General features: G+C 50.9%; 1 protein-coding gene across 1 annotated transcript; it reads left to right on the top strand.

Moving 5' to 3' along the window:
- On the top strand, positions 1-1808 carry LOC123128681 (uncharacterized; the record flags this gene model as incomplete). Its single annotated transcript, XM_044548744.1, is given in 2 exon segments — positions 1-1396; positions 1513-1808. A coding segment is annotated over 1 exon segment (975 nt). The 3' UTR covers positions 1093-1396; positions 1513-1808.
- Positions 1809-11508: the final 9700 nt, after the last annotated feature.

The following is an 11508-nucleotide window of genomic DNA, read 5'->3' as shown; positions in this document are numbered from 1 at the left end:
TTTCAATTCGATCTGGGGGTCGGTGCAGCCGCCAGCGTGAGATTAAGTACATTGGGGACGCCAAGGAGAAGATCCAAGTAAGTCCAGGCCGTGATTTGACCGAGGAATCCTTGCGGGATGGGGAGGAAATTGCCCCCTTTTGCTCCGGCGGCGACAAGGAAGCGAAAAGGTTCCGCCTTGGCCCCGCTCGCCGCGTGCAAGCACAGTGCGCCGGCGCGGCAAATCGGTGGCTGGGCGTCCCTGCCCACCGACATAGTGGGCCTCATCACCTGCCGGCTCCTGGCCGGCGACGGCGATGTGGTCGATTACATCTGCTTCCGCGCCGTCTGCTTCAGCTGGCGCGCCTGCACGCCCGCTCCCCGCGACCCCAATCTGCGGGATCCGCGCCTCCGCCCGCGCGGCTGGGTCGCGCTCTGTGACGGGGACGCCGTCCGCCCGGACGACGCCTGCGAGATCGTCTTCTTCCACACGCGCACCGCCAGGCGCCTCCGCGTCCCCTTGCCGGAGCTCCGGCGGCACAGAATCATCGGCTTCACCGACGGTCTCGTCATCCTCATGCACAAGACCACCACCGCGGTCCGCGTGCTGCACCCGTTCACGCGCGACGTGGTCGACTTCCAGCCCCTCGCTACTCTGTACCACCAGGTGGTCAGGCACAAGGGGTCCCTGCTTGACATGAACGCCGCGGTGTGCAGCAGCGCGGCGTCCTCCGCAGACTCCATTGCCGTGGTGGTCTGGTTCCCCTACACGGACGTGGTGCTTGCGGCCGACCCGGGCTCAGATTGGGAGGTCCTCCACAGAGGATTCTATGTTTGGTGCGCCTTGCCCTTCCAAGGAAGGCTCTATGCCACCCTGTGTTGTTCGAGTGAGATTGTGCAGCTATACCCTCCGAGACGAAACGGACCGCAAGAGAACTCTCTGGTGGTGATTGCTCGCGCTCCACATTCTGCTGACCGCGAAGTCTGTAATTTTACCTCGTGGAGTCTGGAGGAAGGATGCTGCTCGCCGTCCGGCAGCCAGCTCCTTATGCAAATGGGGCAGAATGGAATGCGATTGACTGGTCGCGACAATTGGTCTGCAGGCTCTATGTAGTGGATCTGAACGGCGGCCAACGCCGTAAGCTCATCCAGGTGAAGAACATAGGTGACACCGCGCTGTTTCTCAGCCGCGACCGATGCCTGTCAGTCTCAGCCAGGGACCTCCCTTCCTTGAGCAGCAACTCCATTTACCTCAGTCTACCATCGGACCCCATTGTGGTGCATTCGCTGGGCACTGGTTTGTCCGAGCGATTGGCAGACTCCTGCCAGATACACGACAGGACAGAGAGGATCCGCCCCTCTGTGCATCCCTTCACCATTGTTGATCATCTTATCACGTACTGCAATCCTCGCGTGTGGTATGTTTTCCTTCCAATAGTTACCTTGCCTCCCCCGCACAGTTGCACCCGATCAGTATCTACTGCATTGAATATATGATTAATTCTAGTGTCATTCTCTTCCTGAATGTATGTAGGAGTAAAGGGCTCATGTTCCACGAGTACCACTATATACCTCAATCTTTCGAGGAATTGATCAAGAAAATAAGGGCACAAGAGAGGGAACTGCGGATTCCACGCGCTGTGCATTCGTGCTGAAGGAACAAACGCCATGTTTCACATTACTCACTGAATTACAAAGGTGCAAATAATGCCAGTAGACACTAGGCACAGCTTCTTACAACTGTGTCAGTTGGAGTTTTTGAGTCACACAACTTCTAACCTGGCACACTGTTTGTTGATCTGATTTTAATCATTTTATTGTGTTGTTGCATACTCCCTCCGTCCGAAAATACTTGTCATCAAAATGAATAAAAAGGGATGTATCTAGAACTAAAATATATCTAGATACATCTCCTTTTATTCATTTTGATGGCAAGTATTTCCGGACGGAGGGAGTATTTGACATGACTGATGCAATTTGCAGTTAGTAGATTCCTACCAAGCTTAAGAGCAGTAGTTATATTACCAGCAATGTGATCTTATTTTAACATGGTACATCTACATATGAGTAAACCATTATCTGTCACGTGTGCATCAATTGTTTATAGCAGTAGTTATTACCAGCAATGATCTTAGTCACTATATATCGAGGGTACGCAAATTGCGTACCTTAGCTTTATAGAAGGAGAGCAATGAGACTTACAACAACGTCAACCATTCGTTGCGAAGAACGAAGGTGACCAACTCCACACCCGGTGCGTATCTTAGTCACTATATAAGTGTATAAGTGAACCAATCTCATTATCCTTTTTGTGAACGTCACTTGTCTATAGGTTTGGGAAACATATGGAGATGAAGAGTGGGAACATGAAGATATTTATTTACGAGGGATGGTTGCAACATGCTGAACTTGTTAAACTTATCAATTTGTCCAAATTTAAGATTATATCGGAATGGAAAATCCAACCACAGTTTGTCACATCATGCTATTTTCGAGGTGTATTTTCTCATGAAGGATGTTTATGTTGGTATATGTTTCAGTTGTCCGCTAAATGAGAACAGCGCTGAAACTTTGTGTCTATTTTTAAACTTTGAGAAAGTTTGCCCTTGTGACCTTCTTTTCTTGGAATATTGGGGATTTTTACCCCCGGTTTCATTGAAATCAACATAGAGAACAGAGTCAGAGCCCACACAGTGTATGAGGCCAGGTGAAGAAACAAAAGCAAGAAGAAATGCGCTTATGACTTTGTGACTTCATGGCCCCATTTCGATGCATAACCCTCCTTGATAATTCTCTAAGTTGGCGGGCGTACTTGCGTGAAAGCAACAGTAGGACATAAGTTCCATTATCATTTTAATTTTGTGCGTTCATCCGCCATCGACACTATGCTTATTTTGTGTGTTAAGCCTGAAATGACTTCAGGTTTTATCGATTTATTGCGTGATGATTTTTTATTTGATAAAAGATCGTGCTTGTGCTATGAAATGATCAGTGAATGATTCTGTGTTGTTTCTCGGGTGACAGCACCCAGGGTGCTAAACTACCACAAGTGGCACTAGCATATTAGTGATGCTTTGTTGTTGGAAATGAAAATACTCTTATGATCAGATAAATTTCAGTGAATCCTTTTTTTTTGTGTGTGAATCTGGTGGTTAGACAAGCGCGCAGGAATGAAATTTAGTGAATCTTCGCCATAGTTCTTGGAAAAAGGCTTTCTGCTCCATGGCAAATATATTCTCAATTTTCAAGTTGTTGTATGAAATTGTTCCCGCAATGCAAGTTGGTGTACTGTAGGTGTATTTAACTCGAAAAATAATGTGAAAGAATCTATAGAGCAAAACATCGCGTTTTCTCTAGTGTCGGTAGCACTTTTCATGCGTTAATAAAAAACCCAAGTGAATTGTAAAAAAACACCACATTTCAAGTTTAATTTTGGATTTGCTACTACATTTCTTGTGCGCCTTAAAAATCTACTCCCTCTGTAGGAAAAATATAAGTAGTGATCTAATGTCGTTATATTTCTTTATGTATATAGAGGGAGTACTAATTTTTTTAATAAACACTGATGATTGATTTAGGGCGAATTAATACAATTTCTGACATGCCGGACCTGCTGGTCAGGTCCACACGGCACAAAATGGTCAGTACAAACGGATTGACACTTAAGTTAAAGGAGGGCCCACCTGTCAGGGTCCCAACCACACCTCTCGTCCACCTCCTCCCCAGCCGAGCGTTGCCGCGCCCTCTCGTCCACCTCTCCGCCGCGGCAGCCGTGGACGTCAGCAAAAAAGGCCACCGCGGCGGACCTCATGGACGTCAGCCTGACGCTGCCGCGCCTGTTCCTGCAGCTATAGAGGCCCACGCAAGGGGAGCAAGACGAGGTGCTCACCGCCACCGCAGTCTGCGCCAAGCGCGGAGGCTCGGCCACCCTCGCGACCCACAAATCCATCGTCGCCACGGACCCCGAAGGCGGCGGGTGTCGCGTCCATGGACGGAGACACGCACGGGAGCGCCTGCATGCTCGAGCTCCATCGCCTTGAGCACTCGCAGATGCGTCCATGGAGTTGATGGGAGGGAGAGAGGAGAAGGCCGCGCCGTGCGTGTCTTGGCCTGCGGGCTCGAGCAGAAGGGAGGGACAGAGAGGAGGAGGCCACGCATGGCTTGGCCTGCGGGGTCGACGTGCCTGGGAACACTGTTGGGAAATAAGCGACGGCGGGAATGTCCAGTGCGTGTGTGTGCGGCGCCGAGCGTGTCGGGCGCTGGTACGGGCCGTGCGTGTGTGTCTGCGCATAGTTTGACTAGTGTGTGGGAATAGTCCGACTAGTGTATGGGCAGTGTGCGTGCGTGTGTGTGCGTAGGACTAGGTCTAGGCAGTTAGTGGATGCCGGGGTGAGCGTGGAGATCGTTGTGGGCTCGCTGCGAGCCGTGCGTGTATGTGCGCGTGCGCGTGGTGGCCGCGACCAGAGCGGACCGATCGGGTGCCCAGCACCGACCCAGGTATAAAAACCCTGAGATGATCGTTGTAATTGTTGTGGGTTGAGTTTGTGCTCAACGAAAAATTGTCGTTGTTGCGACGGGCGTTTGTGCACCGGAAAACCACATGTCCACTGTTTCCTATCCTTCTCCTTTCTCTGATCATTCGAGCGAGAGTACAGAGAGACAGAGAGAGCTCCGACGAGAGGGAGAGCTAGGGCTAGACATCAACGAACACCGACGGCTGCTAGTTCATCATGGAGGTCGTGGCGGAGCCATTGGCCTGAGGTGAAGAAGAGGAGTGTCGCTGTGCGATTTGGGTGGCAAGGACATGCTCAAACGTCCGTGCAGTGCTCACGGTGGCGCGGCGGTGGATGAAGGGGAGCAATCATGATGGGCAGTGGAGTAGGAGATGGTTCTGTTGACGCTAGATTTTTGTATGGCCAAAAACTCAATTAAGATGGCATTGGATGAAAAACGTTTCAACAACAAAGTTCTTCGTCTCGTCGAAACGAATAATTTTAATATAAAAGCCTTTAATCCAAGATCGCATGCAAAAACTGCGTGCTGCTGTGCTGTAGTGGATGGCCGGATCATCCAGCAGGAGGCTGAACGAGCGACCCAGGCAACAGCAGGTGTACCACGAAGCCGGATCCGAGCAAGAATATATAAAGTCAGTTTGAGCGTTAACGGTAAGTACCGGTATATCCTGGGCCGCACGCTCTCGTGTTTTTCCTGGCCCACCTCGCTATAGTCCGGCCTAGTTTCTGGTATTCTTTTTTACCCTGTCAGTTTGATGGGCTCATAGTACTACTTTTGTCAGTGTAGTGTGCATGCGACATCACTTCTCTCTCTCCCAAACAAATCCATAGACTTTCATTTATCTTAGATAATTTAAATCACTCATATCTTCTAAACTATAAACTCGTTTTTGAAATTGTTTATATATTTGGATTTCTGGCACAAAGACCTTTAGAACAAGATCAATTTTGGATACATTTTGACTAGTTTGAAAAAAGTGAAATATGTTATTCTGAAATGTCAATTTGTGAAATTTCGGAACAAGTCAGTGGAAAGTGAAATGTAATATCAACATGTGAAATTAATTTTTTAGAAATGTGTAACAGTTCATTTCAAAAGAGTGAAATTTGTTCTTGCAAAAATGTGCAATTGAATATCCGTTATTTTTGTGAAACTAGCTAGTGAAAAGTGAAATGTAATTTCAACATGTGAAACTAATTATTTGGTAGAGTGTAATAGTTTATTTCAAAAGAGTGAAATATGTTATTCCAAAAATTTGTAATTGAAATAAATGTGATTGTTGTGAAACGAGTCAGCGCAAAGTGAAATGTAATGTCAGCACGTGAAACTAATTTTTTTTCAAATGTGTAACGGTTTATTTCAAAAGAGTGAAATATGTTTTTTTTACAAAAAAGTGCAATTGAAATAGATGTGATTTTTGTGAAACAAACCAGTGAAAAGTGAAATGTAATGTCAACATGTGAAACTGATTATTTGGAAATGGGTAATAGTTATTTCAGAGTTAAATATGTTATTCAGAAATGTGCAATTCAAATAGATGTGATTTTTGTGAAATATGTTATTCATAAATGTGCAATTCAAATAGATGTGATTTTTGTGAAATATGTTATTCAAAGGAGTGAAACTGATTAAAATCATTTTATTCAAAAGATTTCAAGAGAGTGAAATATGGTTCATGAATTTTAAACTCGTTTGAAAAGTATCAGAAATCGGTCTTGTTCTGAAGGTCTTTGCGACACAACTTCAAATATATAAAAAGTTTTGAAATCGGAATATTGGTTCAAAACATATGAGCAATTCAAAATGATATGAAAACAATTAATTGGATATATTTAGTTGGACATGCAATGGTCTGTGCATGCAGTACGCTTCTATCCTCTCTCACTCTCACCTGACAAAAGCTGTTGTTGTGGACCCTCTTCTTTCTTATTGCAGTGTATTCCCTAAACAAAATAGCTTGCTTTTTATGCGCTTGGAATGGCAGCCGGTGGTGCACAGTGTACTTAGAGCATCTCCAGCCGCGCCCCCAACAGGCCTTTCTCAGCTGATTTTTCCGCGCCGGTGCTTAAAAATCGGCCCAGTCGAATCCCCAGAAACCCGTTTTTCGCCGGTTTGGACTGAAACTGGCGCCGGCGGACCCAGGCCGAACCCGGCGCGCTGGGGAGCGCCCGAGGGCGCAGGGGCGAGCGGTTTTGGCGCGAAAAAGCCGCGGGCCAGCCGCGTCAGCGACACGACGCCCCGTCTTCCCCTAGAACGCCTCGGTTTCCTGCGGGGAATCAATGGCAAGGCTGTCGCCGGTCAGCCTTGCCATTGATTCCTCATGGGCGGCGCGTCACGGGCGGCGCGGCGACGCCTTCCCTCCCGCCACGCCTACACACGGCGCGGGCTATAAAACCCGCGGGCCCCCTCGCCGATGGCCACACCAGCCCGAGCACAAACCAGCCGCCGCCGAGCTCTGCTCTCTCCCGTCCGCGCCGATGATCTCTACCTATCTCCCGTCCGCGCCTTCCCTTCCCTCTCCGGCGATGGCCGAATGCTTCCCCGGCGACGCCGCGGCGGCCAATGGCTTCGGCCGCCGTTCGCTCTAGGAATGGGAGGCGTGACTCCTGTTCCAGGCCAACATCCCGGCGCCGCCGGACATGCGCGCTGGGCTGACGGGGTGGAGGCTCAGCAACGGGGGCGTCCCCATCCCCCCGGTGCTCGACGTCAACGCTCGCCCCGGCATCTTCGCCGCTGAGGTTGACCGCGTGCGTTCGTCCCTGACTGACGAGCAGCGCGCCCTCCACCAGTACGCCGCCGACAACCATGCGGCATGGGCAGACTACTTCCAGCCCCGGCAAGCGCAGCGGCTGGCGACCATGAACAGGGTGCTGGTGTCGGGCGGCATCAAGAACAACGACGGCCGCCGCGTTTGGTGGGGCGTCCCCGGACGCACACTCCACGAGGTGTTGACGCACCTCGAGGGTGGCAATGACACGCCACTGGCATACCTTGCCGCGGCGGCCGCGGCCGCCCCGCCCCCACGCCGAGGCGCCAGGGCATGGGCGCCCAGGAGGTTCGGCTCGTCGTCCTCCTCCTCCTCTCAGTCGTCCTCCCGCTTCTCCTCCCACTCTTCCGGCTCGCCGGTGCTGTTCGGCGACAAGGCCGAGCCCGCCGCGAAGACGCCGCTTGACCGGCTCACCCGCAGCACCGACATCGTCATCAAAGATGGAGCCGGGGCTCGCCGCCGTCAAGCCAGAGCTGGGGTTCCCCGTCATGAAGACGGAGCCCGGGCTCGCTGGCGGCGTCAAGGAGGAGGTGCTCGACGATGTGGCGGCCCTCAAATGGGCACGTGATGACTGGGCGTGCACAGAGCTGCAGCGCCAGCGCCTCGCCCTCGAGCGCTTCGAAGCTCAGCGCCGTGGCCGGGACGAGGGAGGCATGGTCGTCGTCGACGACAGCGATGACGACGACGTGCCGCCGCCACTGGTCCGCCATGGAGACGCCGGGCAGGGGTCCAGCAGGGGCAGCTGCGCCATCAAGAAGGAGGCCGACGACGAGGAGGAGGAGGAAGACGACGGCGATGTAGGCGACTTCACCGTGCTGAGCGACTTCTTCGCCCTGTAGTTAGTTTTTTTAATAACTTATGTAACGCGGAACATGTCCAATATTTATATCAAGTTTGCCGAATTTAGCCGAACTTTGCCGAATTTATTTTTTTAATTAAAAACCCGCGTCTGGGGGCGACCCTGGGGCGAGCGGCTGGGAACCCGCTCGCCCCCGCGCAATTTTAGCGCCGGCTCGCCCCCAGGGGGCGCATAAAATCGCCGCGTGAGGGGCCAACGGCTGGAGATGCTCTTAACTTCATGCTGGGTTGGCAGAAGGGACTCATTACTAGAGCTGGGCGGCTGGTTCTTGTTCACGATGTGGTCATGGCGCGGCCGACCCACCACTTAATCATCGTGGACGCCCCAAAATGGGCAATTGAGCAAGTCAATAAGCGATGTCGTGCATTCTTTTGGGAAGGATCTCAGGAGATACATGGAGGGAAGTGCTTGGTTGCTTGACAGAGAGTGTGCCGACCCAAGGAGCTTGGTGGACTCGGGCTGCTGGACCTAAAACGTCAGGGCTTGGCCTTAAGATTGCGGTGGGAGTGCTTGCGGCGCACTGACAGGAGTCGCCCATGGCTTGGACTTCAAGCTGCCTTCGACAGTTTAGTTCACTAGAGAGTTGGATATGGGACCAAGGCGCTCTTCTAGAAAGATAGATGGATGGGAGGAGTGTCGGCCAAGGAGATCGCGCCGGAAGTATGGTGTGCAGTTCGTACGCAGACTGCCAACAGAAGAAAAATGAAGGAGGGGTTGCTCAACCACCGATGGACGTATGATATCTAGGGAGACCTCTCCACCGAAAGATTGGTGCAATTTATTAGACTCTGGGAGCATGTGCTGGCTGCTCGATTGGACCCCAGCTTGCAGGACGAGACATTCTGGCCATGGAATGCAAAACAAGTTTACACCTCGGCCTCAACCTATCGAATGTTTTTCAAGGGTGCAATCAGTGTTACCTTTGCAAAGTGGGCCTGGAAATGTTGGGCGCCGCTTATAAGTATACCTGGCCATTCCTCGGGTCGGGCCGGGCTTCGGGTCGGGCCAACCAAAGCCCGACGCAAAAAACCGAGGCCCGAGCCTGGCCCGGCCCGGCCGTCGGGCCTAAAAATCGGGCCCGAGCCCGGCCCATCACACTAAAAGCCCGTCGGGCCTCGGGCTACGGGCCGGGCCTCTTCCTTAAATAGCGAAATTGGACGGGCCCGGGCCCGGCCCGGCCTGGGCTTCGGGCTCAAAACCTAGGCCTGAGCCCGGCCCATGGACAAGGTCGGGCCGGGCTGGGTTGGGCTTTTTCGGGCAGGGTCGGGTCGGGCCGACCGGGCCGGGCTGCCCATGGCCAGGTATGCTTACAAGCAAGATCTTCCTGTGGCTGGCAATCCAATTCAGGATATGGACCTCCGATCGACGTCTCAGACATGGGATCCAAGACGCCACCTCCTCCTGCTACTTTTGTGATCAGGATGAAGATACAGTCGACCACCTCCTTGTCCAGTGTGTCATCTCACGACAAGTATGGCACATGGCGTTGTCCAGGACGAGACTTGGACCTAGCTTAACTCCTACGGGCTACAGCTGACGAAAAATTGGAGCAATGGTGGGGAAATGCCCGACAGAGGATTGCCAAGGAGAACCGGAAAGCTTTTGACTCATTTGTGATATTAGTCTGTTGGCACCTTTGGAAACAAAGAAACGATCAAGTATTCCGCCCGGCAGGCACCCCGTCTTTGGTTGTGGAACTAGTCAACAAGATTCTTGATGAGCTTCGCATGTGGGCGATAGCTGGAGGGAGAGGAGTTAGTGATCTTTTGTGAGGAGTTAGCTTAGTGTGTGGAGTTGGAGTATGTGTGGCCTCAGCCGACTTGTGGTTGATGGCAACACCTAAACTCTCTTGTATATTATTTTCTCCTCTTCTATAAAGCTAAGGTACGCAATTTGCGTACCCTCGAAAGAAAATACTCCCCCATTTCACAATGTAGTACGTCCATGCTTTCCGAGATTCAAGTTTGACCATAAATTCAACTAACGAGACCGACAACGGTGGGAACAAAAATTATATCATTGAATTCATATCGAAAATATGAATTCAATAGTATAACTTTTGCTCCTGCTGCATTCGGTCTCATTGGTTAAATTTACGGTCAAACTTAAATCTCGGAAAGCGCGGGCACACTACATTGTGGAATTGAGGGAGTACGAAACAGAGTGTCGCACTAATCTCAGAATAGCAATGAGCCGTTGCGGATGTGCCGGTACCTAGTGTTACCATGCATTTTTTGACTTTAGCGACCCAGGCAACAACAGGTTTACCACGAAGCCGGGTGATCTGGGAGGAGTCCCGAATGATCCAAGCAGAAGCCGGATGATCCGAGCAAGAGTCCGGACGTCCGGAAAACTTTTCTTGCTGCAGACTTTAGAAAACAGCCTGAAAATCCCTCAACATAGCCCCAGATCAAAAAGTGTTCAACAAAGTTATGTGTCTCGTCGAAACGGTTGATTTTCGTATAAAAATCATCTTAATTCAAGGTAGTATGTAAAAGTTACAACCAGGTCAATGTGTTGCTGTCAGAAATTTGGGCTTGGCCGGATCATCCGGACCTCCAGTCAGACATCCGAGCCGGAGGTCGTGAACATTCCGTGTTTGGTTAGTGTTTGACGTTTCGGACGGCAAGCCAAGTCCTTTTCTTGTATGGGAATACCGTCCGCCTCTTATATAGGCAGCAGGTGACGGCCGATTGAACAACATCACACAATCGCAAAACCCATCTACTTTTTACCCTAGTTTTACATTCCCCTTGTTCTATCTCTCTCGTTCTTCGTTCGTTCTTCGTATTGAAGGGAAGTGGTCCTCAAGGCTCTAGGGCAGGCAAACAGACGGGGCTGGAGAGCGCCTAGGCGAAACTAGAGAAGGCGAAGCTTCAGTTCTCGGGGCTCATGACCGGATAAGGGGATCAGGCGTCGGCGATCATAGATTAGGTGCATTAATTATACCTCCAGAGCCGGACGAGCACCTCTTATGTAAATGTAATGAAATCTATTATGTTTATATGAAATCTGTCATGTTTATATGAAATTTGGCCATGTTTGAACGAATTTCGTCCGCTTAGTTCACACTGTTGTCCAAATGTATGCGGGCAACGTTGAAGAACGGCCTCCTGCATCCATGTTTGCGAACTGGTTCCCCCTGTCTGTGGACGGATGTAGGAGGAAATTTGTGGGTTGCCGTTGGTGATGCCCTTAGAGCATCTCTAGTAGATCCCGCAAACCGGGTCATCCGGCAAAACAACCGCCGGTTTGCGGGACCGAGGTCGTTTTGTCCACCCAAATAGATAGATCCCGTGAATTCACCCGTTCCCAATTTTTTTGTGGGATTCCGAGCCCACGAGCTCATTTCCTTCATATCTGCGGGATTTCGCTAGTTTTTGCCGGCT

The sequence above is a fragment of the Triticum aestivum genome, chromosome 6A, assembly GCF_018294505.1.
Source record: "Triticum aestivum cultivar Chinese Spring chromosome 6A, IWGSC CS RefSeq v2.1, whole genome shotgun sequence".
NCBI lineage: Eukaryota > Viridiplantae > Streptophyta > Magnoliopsida > Poales > Poaceae > Triticum > Triticum aestivum.
This window is presented reverse-complemented; position numbering and strand designations above follow the sequence as displayed.